This window comes from Haemaphysalis longicornis, unplaced genomic scaffold (assembly GCF_048455015.1).
Source record: "Haemaphysalis longicornis isolate Haplotype H1 unplaced genomic scaffold, Haemaphysalis longicornis Haplotype H1 scaffold_15, whole genome shotgun sequence".
In the NCBI taxonomy this organism is placed as follows: domain Eukaryota; kingdom Metazoa; phylum Arthropoda; class Arachnida; order Ixodida; family Ixodidae; genus Haemaphysalis; species Haemaphysalis longicornis.
The window spans coordinates 9,140,224-9,161,306 of record NW_027526257.1 but is presented as its reverse complement, the minus strand read 5'-3'; the positions used below and the strand labels follow the sequence as shown (position 1 = coordinate 9,161,306).

The window sequence follows — 21,083 nt, the reverse complement described above, 5'->3', positions numbered from 1 at the left end:
ATGGTAACACCCATCGTTCACATACCCGATTCACTGCATAAACGGATGCGATTAATTGAATAAATTCACAAATCAATTCCCTCAAGTCGCCCAATCTTGCGTAATAGAGACGAATCGAGCACGTTCCAGGAAGGCAAACTTGTCCACATGTCGACCGGGTAGTTGACGATGCGGTAAAGCTGGCACATTTTCAGGACAGCCTTAAGACTACACTACTGGTCAACGACAGCTAACTGCGCGCCCTACAACAAGTCTCTCAGAATCCTGTATGAGTGTTTCCTCACGAGCTTGTTCACTACGTTGTCTGCGATTGTACCTCGCCAGCGATGAGCAAGCAGAAAAAAAAAATGAAATGAAAGGTGCTCTGTTTAAACCAGTTAATTCCGTAAACACGTCACGATTGTGCGTCGGTTTTGACTACCGACGCAGTTGGTTGAGAAAACCTTGTGGATTGTGAGGGAAATTTATTTCATGTTGTGCAGCAATGCACCAAAGCACTCAAGCAATGAACAAATATCCGACTTCGTGGCGCGGCTGCACACCTCAGTATAATTTTTTTCTTTAGAAATTTCGAAGTTCTGGAAAATGTTTTTGCCACTGAATCGGTATTGAATGAAACTTTTTAGTACGCATCATCATTTCGTTTCGAAAGCTATGAAAGCGAGATTTGAGAAATCCTACGCTTTATGACGACCTTCTGAACGGTCTCGGGGAATTGGTTCGAAAAAAGATACAAGAGGCATTCCATCGCCAATAAAATGTTATTCCTTTACTTTCTTCTTACAGAGGTGCAACTGGGCCCGTGGTAAAGTATTGGGTGGTTCGAGCGTCATCAACTTTCAGATGCATGTACGTGGCAACAGAAGAGATTTTGACGACTGGGAAAATGTGTTCGGCGCCAAGGGCTGGTCTTATAAGAAAATACTTCGCTTTTTCAAGAGCTACGAAAACTACAGAAACCCCCTTTCCGATCCTGGTGAGTGAACTACACATTATCTACTTATGGGTGCCAGTAACGGTCGGGCATATTGCAAACTTAAAGTGTATTCCATGCATGATAATGTTTATTAGAAACGAACGTGCGAAAAGTGAGAAGAACATCTGAAAAAACTAAACATTAAACACTACATGCCTGAAACACATCAAACCTCTATTTAACTTGTGTCTGCGCATGCTAGCGCTTATAGATAGATTCAGTCCGTACAGGGACAATAAATTTTCAATCTCAGTGCTGGTGATCGATAGCCACGCCTTACGCCTTTTGTAATACATTCATAGGCAATGGTTTAAATAGAGTGGCATTACGCGAGCTGTCCTGCATAGGAAGTTTTCGCACCCAACCAGCTCCTGCTCACTGAGTAGCCAGACTCACATTTCATAAAAACAGGCAGTCTGTAGTCATTCACAAAGCACTGTTTGTCCGGTTGGGTGAAAGTGGAGTCAGAAGTCTTGCCACATGCAGCTGTCTGTTTTGATTTTTGCCCAAACTGCCAAACCACTTCCCCTGACGGACAAGTGGGACTCACTGAAATCAATAATATGGACTCTGGCTAGAGAGTAAAAGGAGCATTTTCGCTGGTTGGGCAAAATGAAAACAGGCTGTTTCCTTGCACGTGCGAAACGTCAGCAGCAGGGTAATCCTTCATGCATTTTACAAAATTGGCTAAACCTCTTCCACTCAGTGTGAAGAGTCATGGTTAATAATTGATAGTGACTCTGGCTAGTCAGCAATTGGAAGGAGTTCGCCCGTTTTGGTAAAAACGCAATGAAAATGTTGCCATAATTGACAGGCACCTGCATGCCACTATATTTCTGTTGTTACTCGGTTCATAAACACCAGGTCACAACTTCTGCCTGGCACGAACCTGCGACCACAAGTTTTGTATTGAATTTTTGTGAGTTTGATGAGCTAGAGAAGGCTCAAAAATGTTTCATCCTGGTTTGTAGGTTTTCACACAGTTGGGTGCAGTGACAACGAAATACAATAGCCTTGTTGCAAATCATCTGGTGTACAAATTAGTGGGGTTGCTTCGATTGCTTTAAAAACGCAAAGATAAAATCCGGCTTTTTCTTTTTGTTGGTATGCTGTGGAACCTTGCGGGCGAGCCCGGCAGCACTTGACCTGCCCTCTGAACACCACCTACCGAAGCTTGCTGTTCACTTAGCTTAGTGCATGATTAGGAAGACGGATGAGCCCCGTTGGTAAACTATTCGCCGCCACCTTAGTTACGTTCGCATGTTATAAAACCTCTGGCACGAGATTTTTATACAGGGGAAAACTTCTCCAAACCAGAGATATGGTACCAACTTTATACTTGTCACACGTACTTCAGCAAACAGACAACATTACGCATATTTGCGTCAATACATCAATACATAACTGGTGGTCTTAGTGTTGGTTTAAATGAGAATAGATGGTAAGGAATGCGGGTTAGAAACAATATTTTGTTCCGGAATGACAAGACCTTGCGCTGTAGCATAAGCCTTGTGTGGTCATTCTAAGTCCCACAGAAACGAAAGCTTCCTGTCAATGGAAAGCGAGCATTGGAACGCGGGAAAGTTGAACTAACTTGAAAAACCCTCCCGCAGGTTTTTCGTGGGGGGACCGAAACGGGAGAAGAAGACCGTTATAAGTGGGTGAGGGAGGCAAAAGGAACATTTACGTGGTATTCGCAGCAAGGCTATTATTTTTCGACCATATTTTCAGACCAGTCTGCAGGCACTCGACGCCTGTAGTTGTTCGCTCGGAGCAAGACGAGCGCAAAATGAAGATGCGCTGGTGTTCGGTGTGAATTAGAAGTGCAGGGAGATGCACCACGCCCTCGAAAACCCACCGTTGCTACAACCGCATTCTTACACCTTCACGGAGGTGAAGGGCTCTATTTTTTGGCCCTCCTGGTACCGTTCTGCGGAAGTGGTGGCCTCCATTTGTCGCACGCGGTAATAGGGTCGCCCTTTGATTTACCGGGTGATTCTATATAGCTCGCTACAATTTCGTCCTAATCACACATTCCTTCAGTTATGCACATCGTAGGCTTAGTTAAAAATAAGTACCTAGTGGTAATTGCCGCCACTCCATGAGCAACCGTACCACGAAGAGAAGCTATCAGAATATTCGGCTGGCGACAACGATACTCCCTAGTGTGAAATCTCTTTCAGGGCGGTGTACAGTCTGTTCAGTGACGGCGAATACCTCTTGCGTGTTTAGGAGTGATCACCGCATCAGTCAACGCAAGAAAGCGCAAATATACTCTGTAATTGTCTCGTAGCGCGTCGACCTAGAGGACCATGTCTCGTGCCTTCACCATACTTTCATCGTCCGCGTTCCTGCTCGCTCCATCGTCGGTGGCTTCTTCGTTCTCTGCGTTATCTCGTAGGGTGTCGCCGCCGGAAGGCAGGTCTCGCGCCGTCTAGGCATATCACCCTCTTCGCACACTTTGGCCATTTTTGCCTCCTCCGCTATCCAGCTCGTTCTATCTCGTTTGTCTTCCGTGTCCCCTTCGTTGGATCGGTTACAACGGGGGACGGCGATGGCCTGACACCACAGGAGTGGGCGCTTAGGTACTGCTCGCGAAAAACTAATAAGCAAGAAATTTTAACAAAACCTTCTCGTCGTTTTGAATATCTGGTTGCGTGCTCCGAAGAGGAAAGACTGACTATACTTACTTGCTAGTCCAGTACTGCTACATAGCATTTCCATGTCCTCCTTCGCAGTCGTTCCTTCGTCATTTGGTAGGATTTAATTTGGCAGCCTCCTTCGCTTCTACACTGTGTTTGCGTCTGTTTCTTTGTTGTTTTCATCGTTTTTTGCCAGTGATTTTTTAAACATGCCAACTGATGACACAATTTAAACATGTGAACTGATAATGAAATAAAAGTTCTGCATGACTCAGGTGCACCTTCTCTACTAAAGCACCGACCCATTCGCTTGTCACACTTAACAGACTGATGCAATGATTGTCGCAGCTTTGGAAGCGTGCTGAGGTTGAACGGTAGTAACAAACGGAACTTCTACTCTAGAAACGGAAGTTTACCCTTAGGAGAATCCAAAGGTATTTTTTATGAACGGCTCTGAGTCCCGGCAATTTTCTGCACCGTGCAGAATTAACGATCTTTTTTTTCCCCGCATTTGCAAACTGAAGTCTTTCGCATTAGAAATGCTCGTGTGGATAGTACGCATAAGCGGTTTTTCTTCCTCGGCTGGCAAAGTTGAGAGGAAATTTTCCTGAATTTACGGACCTATATTTAGGAATCTATCAAGGATTTGGTAGGCTCGGCTATAACCATTAATTCTGCACTTTGTAGGACATGCCTTTTCCGCAAATCACCATACCTTGCTGTTTAGGACAGGCGTTTGCGCATAAGTGCGTAGGAGGAAGTTTATAGCCTCCTTGCTGAGATCGAAATCTACGAGCTATGAAAAGGGGAGCTGTAATACAACGCCACACTTTCATAAGCCCGAATCATCATCACGACACCATGATATCAATAACGCTAAGTTGTTCGTAGCCATTTAATTGGCCACGGTGTGCTACTAATTCATCTTTTTTGGTAGGTTTTCGAAAGCTGTTTGTCTATATCTCAGAAAAAAAAACAGTCCTCAATTAGGCCTATAGTAGTGTGCATGCACATCTGAGCAGAAAATCAACACTGCCATCCACTGGCAGCAAGCTTCGGGGGGCGGGAGTTTCAGATGCCATAGTTTACTCCCTGCCTTTTGCTTTCTGCGGTTCGGGATAAAAGGCGTCGGTCATGTGCAATGAGTCCCAACAGTCCTGTCTCTACATTACCATTGTTTCCGTAATATTCCCACAAGTGCGAATAATTTCGATAAACCGGGCTTTTAGACAAAGCCAAGACATAAATAATGCCTCTAAACCTCCTGGCTTGTTGTAATGTAGTGCTGCTAGTGATAATATGTAAATCAACCTGCTACCCATATTGTAGTGTTGTAGACAGAGCTTTTCATTAGTTTGGCTTTCTGTGCTCCGGCTGAACAGATATCTGCTATTTCCTAGTCATGAAACGTACGCAAAAAGTGGTGCCAGCTTCAGCAAGCGGTTCTATTTGGCATGCTGCTGAAGGGAAACGTCCAGCAAGGCTGAAGGTGGCGGCATTACACCTAAGTAGAAAACGTGTGCGCACGTCGTGGTGCGCGCAATTCCACTGGTGCCTCTAGTGGTTGACATCACTTTGGTGGCCTCCCGGAATTCCGCACCTGCGTTTTACATTGTGCTTAGCGTTCAGTAGGCAACAGGTTTCTTCTGTGAGGGGTGGGCACGCGAGAAAACAAGTGTTTAATCACTCACTCGCAGTCTCAGCACGTTCTGTGGCATTCCTTTTGCTTTAGAATTTCTGTCGCTATACGAGGTTTGGAAAGAGATACATCTTCCCCAGTGTTTACCAGTGCTTCAGTTTTGATTACTACCTTCATAGCTACACAGCGTTGCGAAATGAGAAGCGATGAAAGTATCTAGCGAAAATGAACGTGCAGCGCAACGATTAAAGGCGGGCGACGTTATCTGAAAGACCATTCATGATGATACACACCCGAAACAGGCGCAATAAATGTCCAGTCTAGCCTCCATAAGCACCAGCCCTTGATGATGGCTCGAATGTTCTACTCACTGTGATTACTTCCTGATTCTTACGAATATCCAAATAATATTTTGAAGGTCATGTCAACCTAGAAAATAATAACACTACTGGAGCTTCTATTGAGTTTTCGAAAGAAGCTGCATCAGACCAAGCGCACGGGCCCTGTAATTCGAAATATTTGATTAATAATTAACTTGCAAGTTGGGTCAAGAAGTACACAAACTGCGGCCACCACACAAACAAGATAAGTAGAATAAAGTAAAGCGAGTTCTACGCATGTGAAATCTGCAGAAACAGAGGAGCTGACTGCAGCACGCTAGCGGCCCTTTTCCCTGAGAGGCGGAAGTCGCTCATAACGCCACTTGCCACGGTATGTACGTCCTTGAAGCTGACCCACTGAGCTGTAGTAGTTTATCGGTGCATATATGTGGGGTGGTAGTGCACCGCGTGCCCCCGGCGAACGAGCGGAGCTTCCGCACTGGACGGCCGTCGCGTCGCGTTGTGAGCACTTCAGAGCCCTCGGGATTTGCCTGAAGGTGGCGGGACGGCGGTGGGTGCGTAGTTTCGGCCAACGTTTGGGAGTGGTACTGGGTGACTTCGGAACGCTGTCGGCCACCTTCCGCAGGTGTGGCGGTCGTTCATAACGCCAGAAGCTGTGGTATGTACGTAAGCGAAAGGCACCCATGAGGTTTGGCAGTTGATCAGTGCATATAGGGAGGCGGCGCTCTTTCGCATGCAAAAATAGCGCATGTACGATCACCGAGACGGGGGCGTAATTTGTAGGCCCGTCAGGGTAACTTCGGCTGGCGTGATGGGCACCACTCCCGAACATGGCGAGCCCCTGAACAGCTCCGTGATTGATGCAACAGATGTCAACCAAGCTAAACAATAACTCTAAATCATGCCTCCGATAAAGAAATGTGAATTAAAAAGCATTTGAGCTTAATTCGAAGTTAGGGCTAGTAGTTATGCCTTTCAGCAATAAAGCTAGCAAGATGTATTCATACGTACTGCAACAGCACCACACTAGGTGTGATAGACGGCACTAGAGGTAAAATCGTTGTTTCTGCTTGAAGAATAAAATCGTTAATCCAGAAATATGCGACCGGGGAACATTCAGGATGCGGAATATGTGCCGTAGTTTATAAAGCACTTTGTTTTCGCCTCAAAAGAGTTGATGTTAGGTAAAAATACGTTCGAAATCAATGAAGATATACGTACCTTGGAATAAACTAGGTTCCAAAGAAATTATTATTTTATTCATTTTTATTTGCTTCCTACCTGGCTATTTTGCTGTGATGTGGCTTTTCACAATAGCTCGCGAAGTTTCATATCAAAATTTCGCAGCCGTTTTTACACCGCAAAGAAAACGCTCACTGGAATGATTTTCTTTTATAGGGTTGCACACGTGAACGTCTCAAATATGCCGCGTTTGATTTGTGGATTTATCAAAAATAAAAATCTCTTGTTTGCAGTGTACCGTGGCCGCCATGGCGAAATTCCAGTTACTCAGTCCGTCACAAGAACCGAGCTCGTACCGACGTTCATGGAAGCTGGACGAGAGCTAGGCTACGAAATACTTGACTACAACGCGGAGGATCAGACCGGTAAGACCAAGCGCCTCCATCATGAGGATTGCGACACAAGGTGACGCAAAGTTTGCAGAATACCTAATTGCATAGTCTACCGAAACTGTGTCAAGCTTCAAGACACAGTAACATGTAATTCGGGAACAAATCACAATTTAAATCACAGTTACCCCCCTTCTCATTGGAGTCATCGAATAGGATGATGAGGCGTAGTTTATTATAAATTCGCTTAATAAAATTGCTAGCCATCCCGCAGGCAAAAAATGCGGGCATGCCTGTGCCGTTGTAGCCGATGATTTTCAGGCACGCAAAGTGATACGCATTTAATGTTTTCACCATACTGTAACCATTTAATTCAAATTGCAAACTAACTGACCAAAGATATCGCTTCTAGGCAGGTTAAGACAGGGTGTAGTGTTTCACATAAGTGGTCTGCTAAGATACCAAACCCTGTCGGAAAACCCCGCGTTTTTCAACATTAGGAGAGCGATAGAATACGCCGGGAAGAATGGAATACACTGGAAAACGCCGAGCTGGACGACAGCAACGCGGGGACCGCAATTTCTAGCGATAGGAGAGCGGTGGAATACGCGGGAAAGAACGGAAAACACTGGGAAACGCCGCGATGGACGACAGCAACGTGGGGAGGTTGCTGGAAAGCATCGAATAACACGGGGACGTTGCCTCTGGGGACTGGGATTAAAATAGGGCGAACGGGATTGTACGCTCTCATGGCGCCGCTGCTTGGCTGCACACGGCAATGCCGCGCGCCGGTTACGTGGTCGACTGGTTGTAATCCAGCGCCGCGAACTACGGAGATGCTCCGAAACTTGGTGTTTGCGGCCCGTGCGGTGCCGCAAAATCCCATTTTTTAGCGTGCGCTGCACGGACGAGCGACGATATTCACGTTCAATTGCATTGCAAGCGTCTGTCGTAATGAAAGTATGTTGTATTGCTGCCATTAGCATTCCGGCCGTGTTTCAAAAAACCTTCACTACAAATTTGAAATTAACAACGCAACTTAGCGCAAATTACGGTAATGTTGGAACATCTAAGCGTAGCCCGCTTACCAAACAAATGGATAAATAAAGCACTTCATAAATTCCTAGGGTTGGTTGAGTGAATTGCAATTGCATATATTGCACCGTGGACAACCTTTGATGATAAAATCAAGCAATAATGGTTGCCCATTGGCAAAACAGACGCATAAAGGACAAGCAAGGCTTCTTTTTGACGACGTGGTGTAATTATTGCAGTTTACAATTTGACTTGTATTTTGGGGTCTTTGAGAGCCCCATTGTCTCGATCTGCGTGCTGTTATATTATTTTTTTATCGGGCAACTTGTTTATTTTAACGCGAACAATGTGTCCAATCAAGCCTAAATAGCCAAAATAAGATTGTAAAACCAGTTAACCAGTTGCCGATACCGGTGTTAAAAGAAAAAGAAATGACGCCAGTGAACCCATTACATTACCAAGATGTGTTAAAAAAGAATAAACGCAGAAAGAAAGAAAACACGCGCCTTCGCTCCAGCCCGGCCGTTCGGGAGAAAGTCCGAGGATGCACCGTCACTACCGAAGGTCTATCGCGCGACAGCACTCGGCAGGTGGGGGAGCCCAGAATACGAAGAAAAGAGACGGGTACGGAGGGGTCGCAGAACAAGTTCTCGTGATCGACCGGGGAGCAATTTGTTCCTCCCTGCTTTTCTCCTTTCGGTCAAAATTCGCAGGTGCCTGCGTGGCTGAGTGACCCGTCCACATTTCACATCGGCGCTGTGCCTAGCTGAAGTTACGCTTAACTTTTTTGTAAAAAAACGTGCATCTTATATCTCCGGGAAGTGTCAACAGCATATTGTGAAGCTACGAGAGCTGTGGTAGAAGCAAGAACAGTGCTCAGGATTCCAAGCACCTCAGGACTCCTCTAGTGACGGCAAACGATGGTGCCTGGGATTATTGGCACTTTGATGCGAGTGGATACGACGACTCTCGGAGGCCCCGTGATTTGGAATACGTGCGAGGTGCTTCGACAATCGACTGACATTGCAAATACCCCTGCGTGACTTGGGCAGGTATTGTGCGCGCGTACTCTTCGAGATAGTGCTGCACCACGGATACGTGCGTTTTTCACCACAGGATACGCTTCCAGACCTTGCTGTACGAATGCATTGTCAACAGATTAACGTTCACCAAGGCAAGCAATCCAGCTAAGGATTGACTTTCATTTTATTTCTGTCACGTTTTGCTGTTAAAATAAAAGAGGTTCAAGAAATATTTCTTTACTTGTATTTTAATGGCTTTAAAGAAATAAGGAACGAATTATCGAATGGGTATTGTCGATGCTCGTTTAATATTTTTTTCTAACCAGGGAGAATAAATTTGCATTTATGAAGAGATTGAGCGTTACAGACGGAACGCGATGATGGAACAATGCATTCAGCAGGGGGAATAAGCTGAAAAGTGCCTAAATATGTTTGGCTAAATTTTGTAGCGCTACTTAGATTTCCCTGAAGGAAGAAATTCGATATTTCTTGCTAACAGCCATGCGGGTTTGTAATTACAAGGCTATTAAAGAAAAAAAGGCCTAGCGCGAGCATCGGCTACGCTATCCACTGGAGGCGGCGAGGTCTCCGGCGTGTTCCAGCGTTACGTTATAGCGAGCGCCGGATCCACGCGTTTTCGCGTCCGGCGTGTTCTAGCATCCAGGGTCCGGCGCACTCCAGCGTTTCCGCGTCCGGCGTATTTAAGCGTTAAATAGTCCTATATTCATGCAAACGCTGGAAGCAGAGCTCCAGTGACACTGGATTTTCCGATAGGGAAGGGACGTCTGAAAAACAAAACAAAAAAAATTCTGCCATCTCCACGAAGTGAATGATGATGAGAGGGGCAAAGCAAAATGCTTATCGGTAAAAGCGTGAAACATTCGCCCGCACATCATATAAAGACTCGGCACGTCACGCTTTCCACCGCTCCGTTGACAAGCCCGTCGACGGCGTCGATGTTTGTCGTTGTTATGAAGGGGTGGTTATGGACGATGAGAATCTCCATGGGTAAGTTGGCGAATTCGGTGTGTAACATTTTTGCCACCTTGGCAGTCGAATTTTGCAGAGCGTCTTTTGTCATGTGCCCCCGGTACGTGTCTTGAGCTCGCACGCGACGAACGACAACCTCTTCTTCTTCCTCTTCTCCTTGTTGTGTAGCAACGAACGCGTTGAACGTTTTGTCCTCTTCGGCCAATCTTTGGTTGGCCAATCAATGGGGGGATCCTACCACAATCATCATTAATGCGCTGTGGCGTATACAGCAGCAACGAGGGATGAGACAGGTACCGAGCAAGAGGAGCTTCGCTCCTGAAAACAAAAAAATGACATTGTAAAGTTACAGCGGGATGAAATCGTTTCTCAGGACGAACATTAGTACTGGAAGGTTTTGGCCTTTTAAAACGGGGGGAAGAGGAAACACCTGACACAAGTTATGTACGACCGCACAAGTTAACAATTAGGAATGCTCATTGATTAGCTATAGTAAGCAAGAAGATGCATTTTTACTATAACCTATGTTTTCTCGGCTGTAAACTAAAACTCGCCGTATCCTACAGTTGAGCCAGTTTAGTGCAAAGGATATCTTTACTTCGGACGCGTACGAGAGAGTTACCTAATATCACACCCAATATCAGTGGAAGTATGTAGAAACAGTGATCCTGAATTCTATGACCCGCAAATGAAGCACTCTGTGGATATGTAGGCAGAGATTTTAGAATTTCCTTGGAACGGCACTCGGTGCATATATAGGCAGAGATTTTAGAATTTTCTTAGAACGGCCCAAATACGCGCACGACAAGCGGCATTTGCAACCATCCGATGTACATTGTTGCGGCAGCCGTGGTCTGTGCCTATATGTACTATGAGCAGTTAGGACATTTCATGAACGTTGGTGCAGTGTTTTCAGCACTGAAAGATATCTTGCCGTATAGAACACTTAGCTTCGGTCCGATGTTCCTTCGGCCACGCCATACATTTTTTTGCCATAACAACAAAATCATCCCAAGTGGTTCATTATTGCTGCACCGTTTTATGATGGTGTACAGGGAATCATGTATCTCAAACCAATACATGCAGCTCTCCATGTGTTTAAGGAGAGGGGGTTAAGCGAGCAACGAAATATCGGCGAACAAATATCACGGTATGGAGGGACATACATCTAGGCGAGAATGTTCAGTAGCACGACGCGTAACTTAGCAGGAGGTGTTACACGGACTCAGGGTAAAGTCGGTTATATCGAGAAGTGTAAATTATCGTCAACATACTGCTGATGAACGTAATGTAAGGACCGAGCCAAGCAATAGAACTAAGATATCGCGAACTTTACCATCATGGTCAAATCTCTCATTACAGATCGTCACAAACAAGCAGCGGCGCAACAATTTGGAGACATATTCCAATACATTTTACGGCGTTGTGGCTGATAGTATTACAGATCGGCACAAACAAGCAGCGGCGCAACAATTTGGAGACATATTCCAATACATGTTAAGGCGTTGTGGCTGATAGTTTAGCAAGCATCCCAGGTAGAAATGTTACAAACCGTTTTAACAACAACAGGAAGAGACAGAGAAAAAAGACATTTTTTTTGCCTGAAAAAGCACAATCGTCGGCAAATCGAGTTCGCTTAAGGGGGCTTCGGGTCTGGCGTTTGACAGACAGACAGACAGACAGACATACAGACAGACAGACAGACAGACAGACAGACAGACAGACCGACAGACAGACAGACAGACAGACAGACAGACAGACAGACAGTTAGACAGACAGACAGACGAACAATGAACTAATTGTCTGGCGTTGGTTAATAATTGCTGTTTGCATATCCAACCCTTAAGTAACTTTTTGCTTTATGAATGTGTGCAACCAAACGAAACCGCACAATGCTCACTGGGCGATTCGCCACCATATGAACGGTTTTCTCCTGTGTTATCATTGCATTTGCAGTGACGGCACATCTGCAAATACGCATGCGGATTTCACCGTGCCGTGAGCAAGGTTGCAGTCTACCGTTTTCGGCAGGACAATTGCAGTTTCTGTTAATTAAACAAGATACGTAAACTGCAACTTTTGGGGTCTTGGTTACTAGCAGTAGAAGCCAGCGGCTTCTGGCTGTGGAAGCCAGTGTTAGTTGCTGGCTTAATTACTGGCTATGCAAGCCAATCTGACATTACGGTGTCAGCTATTGAGGCCGAAGGGAGAAACATGCTTGTTCTTCTAAAATTAAAGGGACGGACAACCAATTTTTGTTCAGCGCATGCCTTTTATCTCACATAAAAGCCAGCGTTTTTATACACTATGGTATCCTCAATGGATTTGTAAAGAAAATAATTAAATACCTTTATTTTGCAGTAAAATTCTCAAGTCGGAAAGTTAGCGACACGTAGTGTCTAAACGGGGCGCTACCTTTAGTGTTCAAATAATTACGCCGATTTCAACGCGTGTATAAAAAAACCGCATCAAAGAATAGGAAAGATTGCACATCATTGTTCCTATAGCCGGGGGCAGGTTTTTAGGTACGTCTTATATTTTCACGTACATTTACTAGTATGTTGCAGCACGGCTCACTAAGATGGTTGCCAGCACTCCTTTTCGCGGAGCACGTATGTTTGGAAGATATAAAAATTGCTTTCAAAAGTATAAGTGTGCTATCCGCAAAACGTTTTTGAGTCAAAGGAGAATAAGTGATGCCCTTTCGTTTGTAAGGAAGAAAATATACTTGAAAAAAAATCGGCTGTCTCTACCTCTAACGAACTTTTGCACTGTGTTTAAGAGGGCAAACCCGATGCACACGTGGAACCATACATTGTCGGCAAAGCTGGTTTAAAATCTTCCTTTAACCCTTCACTATTATACTTTGTTAGTATCCCATATTGTCCTTCTGTCCATCACAGTTTTCTATCAGAGAATTTCATTTCATCGCCTATATCATTCGCAGGATTCTCCCCCACTCAAGCCACCATCTTAGACGGGAGGAGGTACAGCTCAGCCAAAAGCTTCATCAGGCCGATTGTTAAGGAGCGCTCCAAGAACCTTCACATAGCTCTGCATTCCCGCGTCAAAAAGGTGAGAGAATGGTGCTTGCGTCAGTCTTTCTTAGAAACGATCTCCATAACATTGAAATCCCATAGAGAATTTCTGACGCACAGCCTCATAAAGGAAATAAATGAAACGTATTCCAGCGGCACTTGAGCGAGGGAGAGCTGACGTGCACAACTATCTCTGCTCTCTGTATGCAAGGCTAAACCACATCACGTGTTGTCTCCTTGGCGAGAGCAAAATATTTCTATCACTGAAGTATACTCCAAAACCACTTGCTCTGGAGCAGGTTGTCAAGGGCGAGAGTGCATTGCTCCCAGGTTTTCTCTTATGGTTTCGAATGCGCCTGTTAAATGACTTGGGGTTTAATGAATGTACGATGCCCCACAGGTAAAGAGGATCTGCACTCGACAGCTGTGTGGCAGGCAACGTATTTACGACGTTGTTCAAACAGTCGCAAAGAAGGAGAAACAAGCTGGCTTTAATCAGTATATAACACTGGCGAGAAGGCAAATGTTACATTTAGGGCAGTTAGTACCGCATCAGAGCAGTTGCTTATTCACGAAGAAAGTTTCGAAAGGGTGAACACAAACTGGTACTGCCACCGCATACGTTTTTCCACACTACAATTTGTGACACCACTGATCTTGAGTAGGCAAGCATGGGATTAGGGGAGCCTGTGCGAGCATTTTTGTAAAATAAGCCCCCCTGCAGCGTTAGCTATATGTTAGTAAAAATAATTTTTGTCTGGGAAAACGTTCGGTCTTCTGTGTTTTATAAACACCTGGGGTTTAGCTTGTAAACAATCTTCCGCATTTTTTTAGTTGAAACGGTGATAACGCTTGTTTGTTTTTATTTCGCTTCATTGTTTTGTATCTAATTAGTACTTTCAGAAGAGTTATGCAAAGTAATGCTTGAGATACCGTTTTTTCTTGTCCTCGTCCAGTATCAAACAATCTAGCGGTAAAGCGTCGAGATAACTGGTGCATCCGGCTAGGCGACGTGTTCGGTGTTAGCCGCCGCGCTTGGCGGTCGTTCGAGCAGTGTCTGCTGCATCTCCGAGTAGGCTGCACTTTCCCTTAATAAAACTGGTTTGAAGCACAATGTAGGTGGCCTGATGTTTGGTTTATTTAGGAAATGTGCAGGAAACAAAAAACTACAAATGACACCTCCAAGTTTTATTTGAGAATAAACGGGCACTGTTTGCAGTCGAGAAAAAGCACACACTGCTTTTGAATAGTGCAATAATTATGTTAAAGGAAAAACTCATGGAGAATTTAAAGTCCCTTTACAGTCAACCCATAGTATCCTGTACGTACCCTCCGCTCAAACAGTTTTGTACGGCTGGACATAGGTTCCGCACGTTTCCGGGGCAGTGAGGGTTACGTTCCAGCCGTTCCTCCAGGCTACGTGTCTTATGCCACTTGAAAGCCCGTGTACGCATAGAGCTGGCACCAATGTCTCCTTCTCCCTTACTGAAGCTTGTCCGCTAGGGTTAGGGTTTTTGCCTTAACATTGGCATTGCCCTATTTGGTCTACCCTGCTGAGTTCGGTATTTTTTCCAGTAAGTGTTGCTGCGTGATTTTCTGCCTCCACATCACTTTTAAGAGAAATATTACTTTTGTTGCAACAGTTGATTCTCCCAGAATCACACAACTGTAGTATAGCTACAATCACATTGATGAGCAGTTGTCGCTGCGCAGCCGTAGTAAAAACACAATGGCACACAGTGAGCGATGTTATGTCAACGGAGCGTAGATTGCGGTCATCAAAATTGACAAAATTTATATTGGTGGACATTTAAGAATGTGTGGTCATCTAATCGAGCTTCCTTGTGAATTATACGCGTAACCTGATGCAGATGCCTTGCACCAGTTTTAGACGACCGTAAAATTTTGTGCCTCGTATACCCCTCCCAAACCGTGTTAACAGCACTTTGCCTTGTAACCATCCCAGAGCTCCAGATTGCTCGTCACCGTAGCGGCCTTGGGTAGTTACATTGTGTTTTATTACGTCGTTACTTTGGATTTAATTATTATTGCTATCGCATCCTCCTTTCGCCTACTCTGGGCCGCAATCAGTTTACTCTACAATTTACGAAGGGACGCCGGGGACTGTCCGTTTTTAGGCGCTAGGGGGTGAGGACCGACCATAGCTTTTGCGTCAAGAACAAGCGGAAAGAATAATTATGAGGATGGTGACAACGATGATGTTAGGCTCGCTGTTTGTGTCAGGGTTTTGGTTGTCCACTACTGATTTTCCTGTATTTTTCAAATAATTTTTTTACACCTACTACAATTTCTTTACTACCCTCTTTTATGTCCGCCTACTTCCTTCCAAGCGCTTTTAATAATCTTCCATATCCGCAAACGTTTCTGTTCGTTGACATTTTCTCTCCACCCCTGCTGTTCAAAACATTCATCTGTGGTATAACCAATGCCGCGTCTTCATATATCCATGCTTTTATTCAACAACGACTGCCGCCACCGTTTCTACACCTCTATTACCCTGAAGTGTATGCCCTTACACATCCAATTACCCGAATCCTCCCTTGACGTCGTGTCCTCTTCCTCCCGCGGCGGTTGTATGTCTGTGCAGTCCATGACAATATGCCCTAAATAGCCTACCTGCAGTTGCATACACAGGGTTCACGCGGTTTCCTCTAGTTATCTACGTATGTTCGTGGTTGGAAGAGCAATGCGTTACCTCGCTTGTTGCCGTAGAAACTTTCCTTCCTGATTTCAAGTGTCTCTGTCCTGTATATCTCGATCGTTTCTTTCATTCCCTTGGTCCACTTCGTCATTTTCATGGCTTTAATTTGTTTATTGACTGCCGTATAAAGCATAACTTCTTTAGGGACTTTCTATATGGCTTGATAATCTGTGTCGTCATAGAGAAAAGATGCGCCACCACTCCCAGGTTGTTGAACGTCTCCAATCTGCAGGCATTTTCTCGTTCTCCTTTTTTCGCTCCCTGCCCTCGGGAGCTCGGCGTAAATTTTCACGAATGTGGGCTCTCTGTTGCTCACGCAAAACAACAGGGTCCGCTCACCCTGTAGCCTCGGTAGGAAGAATTGGCTTGTTGGCTCAGCGAAAAACTACGCAGCACTGTATACGAGAAAAAAATACGTACCCAATTGGAGAGGTAACCATGCTTAGTAGAAAATGGAGTGATTTCCATAATTGTCATTGCGTTTTCTTGCAAAGGTGTGCCGCATTACGAAAATGCAGCACTATACCAATTCGCGATTTGTGGCGATGCGGTGAAAGTGGAGGCACAGCACAAATTATCCGTCCTGTGAGGACATTTGTGTACATATGCCTCAGGTACCGCGGCAAGAACGAAGGTTGAGCGCAGTGTCAAAGCCACGTGAGTCATGCCGCTTTGCGTAACACGTTGCAATGTGTACCACATGATATAATGTTGATTATTATCCACAGCATGCTTACAAGATGACAAATGGTTCCGAATAGGCAACAGCTTTGGGTTTCTTTTGTCTTGGGTGGCATGACTTCTGTACTGCCGCCTTAGATGCTTCGGTATGAAAAGTTTTGAATGATGATGATTGATGGCTAGTGAGTATTTGCGCAGGAAAAGGGGACGGCACTTGAACAACCCTTTTTAAATCAAACCTCTCTACCTCTATTTGCCAGCGGTTCTTTCATAGCGGGCGGGACAAGAAACTCCTAACACAACTGGGGAGGCGGAGGGTGCTTTTCACTAATGGAGCACAGTGCAGATGGCGCGGCGATAGGGCACTATTACGCAGCGTTCCCCGTGCTCACCCCGGCGGGCGCATCGGAGGGACCTTTCCGCCGGCCTCTTCTTGTGGGTTAGCGACGGGAATCGGCCTGTTTGGGCGCAGCTTCGCGTCCATTGCGCGCTTACTTCACAATGCTTGATTAACGTGTTTGACAGCAACTCCTGCGTAACCCGGACACGACAGAAGCAAGTGGCAGGCGGCAAAGATACGTTAAGGATTGGTTTATAGGGGGAATGAAAATGTAGAGACCACCTACAGACATCGGGCCACATGAGGAACGCCACCTCTTCTGCCCTGATTCTCACGAAGGTAACCGTTTTCTTAACTGCTCAATACCCATTCGGTTGGGTTTTAACAGGTACTACAAAAGACGAATGGAGCAGCTGGTTCTGATAAATAGCAGTTATAAAAGTTCAGTCAGCTTTCTCGCAATTCTCAAGCTTACGAAACTTTAGTTTTATCTGTATAAACGGGAATCACTAAGCTCACATTTCTGATTGTTTCGGTGTCTGCGCTCATGTCGCAGCTAGCGCATCAGGACGGCTAGGTTCCGCATTGTCACTCTTCGAAACACGCTCCCCTTCGTTTTCTTTCTTCCGACGCACGGCCGGGCTACAGCGGCGGTGTCCGCCACTCGAGTCCAGCAGTGGCGGACGCTGCAGCATTCCTGACGGCGCCCCCGCGAATCCCAGCTAACGGCTGGCAGAATCTCTGGGCTCACTCATCTAAGAGCGACGTGTGGGAATTTAGGTGACGTCGCATGTGAAATTGTTGTGGGGGTCGTTCACAGCTTTGCTTTAAACCACCTTCGCTGCGCGAAGTGGAGCGAATTTTTTTATATTCCGGCTTCTCATAGAGCTAAAGAAATGCCTCAGCTTAGCGACCAATTTGATGTATATAATGCACGAGTTCAATCCGCATAATTTAACGACGATGACAAGCATCTAGAACTATTTTTCGCTGTATTCATTGCGATCCTATGTAATAAGTATTTCTTTCAGCAATATGAATTACGTACACATGGGGCGATATGCCTAGCCTGATGTACTTCTGTCTGAAATGGCTGCTACCAAAAACTAAACTAAACTACCTAAAAAAACACTAAGAGTCAATAAAGACCCTTGCAGATTTTTCGCTTAGTTAATAGTCCCCGTAAAGCTACAAAATTAAAAAAACATAAAATTGTTTGTGCGCAGGTTGTGTTCTCCGGCAAGAAGGCCGTAGGTGTTGAGTTCGTAAGGCTTGGCTTGACGAAAACTATTAGGGCCCGACGGGAGGTGATTCTCTCCGGAGGTACCATTGGTAGCACACAGCTTCTCCTGCTGTCTGGAGTCGGGCCAAGAAGACACTTGGAACAGTTGGGGGTAAGTCGGACCATTTGTGTGTTCATATCGGTAAGTGGAGTTATGTGGAGTTATGAAGGGATGATGTGAGTTTTAATTCGGCCGCCGTTATGAAGTGCATATCCAAAAGGTTCCAACATGACGCGAATCCAAAGACGATAAGTTTTTATCATTAAAAACTACGGCGGCATCTAGGCACTCCTTATGTGGTAGGGATTGAAAAGCATTACTCTTGTTGCAATTTTTGTTCCTTCCCTGCAATTTTATGAGAGACCCTGGAATATCGACGCTGTAAGGCCTACATATAGGCATACCATAACGAAGCCGTTACGCTGAGCTCTGCGACATGCCAAGCAGGGTCACGCAATGTCAACCAATGTCGGAAGGGAGATAGACGCCGCGTTTGGAAAGGAGTATGCACGATTGGGAAAGGAGGCGACGGCAGAGGAGGAGGGAATGAAGTGGGGTCAGTGCTTCATTGTACAACCAAGAATGTGGGAAATCCAGCTTGCACACAACAAGTTTACAACAATCACCTTAAAGTTGACTTCATCTCGGAACAGATATTCATAGCTGGGAAAACATAGTTCCATTGGCAATAAAGCACTCTTATATCAAAATATACACAACCCCTAATGTATTTCATAGTTCTTACGGCAAAAATTCTTGGTGTACGGTACGTCTGTCACCGACAATGATCTGCCAGGCTCTTGTCATTTACAGCTTAGGTTTTGGAAAGGGAAGCAGACGGTTTCACTCACGCAGGATTTTAGGTTTACACATTTTTCTGTTAGAACGCCACGTCGTTATTACTGCCTGGCTGTCTGCAATAATTTGTATGCGAGCTGGTATTTTCGGCTAAAAATACCAGTTTTCTTAGGTCACGGAATTAACCATTAGCTTTGGCCACATGTATTGAGTGTTTCGTTTAGGCTCTTTGCGTCTTCACAAACACTTGTGGTCACATGTCGGTTTCCTTGCCTGCTTATAAAAGCAGTAGGTCGTTTGTTGCAAAGAAGAGGACAAAGTAAGAAGCTTCATTTCTTTCGTTACAGAAAAAAAAACATATTTGGTGTTCATTGCGCCAGCCAAAGTCCTTCACTCTCAACCAAAAAAGTACATTCATTGGTTTTATAGGCATACGTTTTAAGAAAGTATGTAGCAGGCACAGTTATAGTTACCAAAACCGCAGTAAAAACAACTTTGTAATCAAGTCAGTGTAATTTTTTTGGAGATTTTAGTTTAAAGTTTAAAGAGACATATTTTTCAATTTAGCATTAAAAAAACGTAATTCGCTCAAAAAACTATGCGGTCGGTCTTATTTTGCTGCGTTGTCTTTTTAATTTTAATTACTGAAAGAGCAACACGTTTTCAACGTGTTTCGAGTTGGTACAATTTTTACAGCGTAATTAAAATTGTGTAAAAATAGCTTTGTTTACAAAATATAACTGTTTCATGCAGAAAAGGATATCTGTGTGTGACGTTTGCTTGGTTAACGCTGACGCTGCAACTTAGTTGATTGAGCACTACCGTGGTGGAGAACTACCTTGCATTGGCATCCGTGGAAAACTTGTCTATTGCAGATAGAGGTGGTCGCTGACCTGCCGGTCGGAAAAAATCTCCAGGACCACATGTTCGTGAACGGAGTGGTCGCTACGACGGCCGACGATGTCGAGATAAAGCCACAAGACCCGAAGGAGGTCATCCAGTACGTTAAAGATAAGAAAGGTACCTAATTGCCCTACCCTAATAATGTGGCACAAGAAATGCCTGACCGCTTTTGGTCCTGTGGTCGATCAGATACGGGCCGCCTGGGTCACAAATGTGTTTCATATCGCCCATTATTACATAAAAAAAGAATTTAATGCAGCACCATGTTATTACAATCCCAAAGACTGCCTGATGGTGCTCGTAGTATTTCTATGACATCCTTCGACACTTTTTGATTGTTGTGTTCGTTTCGCACACATGACGTTGCAAGCGTGTTGCAGCTGCTTGGGTTACAGCATTTTTCAACCAAACTTGCAAACATGCTCTTTCTTTCTGGGACCTTCGTTCGGACGGTTGCCTTAATAGAAGGGGGTAAGATGGATAATGTTTTTGTGTGTTTGTTCATTCAGGAATGGTACCTCCGAAATGAAATTACGATTAGGCACTGTTTGAATGTGTCAGACAAAACACACCTGCTGCTTATCTACAGCAGCATGTGGTGTTGAATCAGTAACAGCAGCCCGTTCATTCACCCTTAGAAACCTACACTGTGCTACGTCAGTTTGAGTTGGTGACTACGCCTCAATGAGATCTGCGCTGCCTCTCACGCGCCTGCCACTTCGAGATCGACGGCCCTAAGCAGCGCTATGTGGCGGCCTTATAGGCGAGACAGCGCTAGAGCGTACGCAGATTAAGTGGGCAATCTTCCAATTAGTGTCACATTAAGGCGTCCATGGGAGCAGTCATAATTGATTTGAAGGGCCACTTTTCTATTTAGCAGTAACCTAATATGGTATGCAGAAAACTTCACAGAACGTTTCCTTTCAACAATTCCGCATAAGTATTGCGAAATAATTTCTTGAAGAAGCACTTTCAACCAAAAATTGTAACAGCGTTGATATTTTGTCAGTGCTCGCCATCGTTTCTCTATATACTACGCTGACGGCGACGGCACACTGGTCACACAGACTAGAATGCACCCTTTCCAGACATATCGGATACT

At 45.0% G+C, this 21,083-nt stretch overlaps 1 protein-coding gene across 1 annotated transcript in view; it reads left to right on the top strand.

Annotated features, from left to right (window-relative positions):
• The window catches only part of LOC144165793 (glucose dehydrogenase [FAD, quinone]-like), a 105,482-nt gene that overhangs the window by 39,327 nt on the left and 45,072 nt on the right, over nucleotides 1-21,083 (top strand). The window contains exons 3-7 of the mRNA XM_077695568.1: nucleotides 787-976; nucleotides 7,074-7,205; nucleotides 13,164-13,291; nucleotides 18,224-18,391; nucleotides 19,954-20,098. Coding sequence (XP_077551694.1) covers nucleotides 787-976; nucleotides 7,074-7,205; nucleotides 13,164-13,291; nucleotides 18,224-18,391; nucleotides 19,954-20,098 — 763 coding nt within the window. The remainder of the gene's footprint in view (nucleotides 1-786; nucleotides 977-7,073; nucleotides 7,206-13,163; nucleotides 13,292-18,223; nucleotides 18,392-19,953; nucleotides 20,099-21,083) is intronic.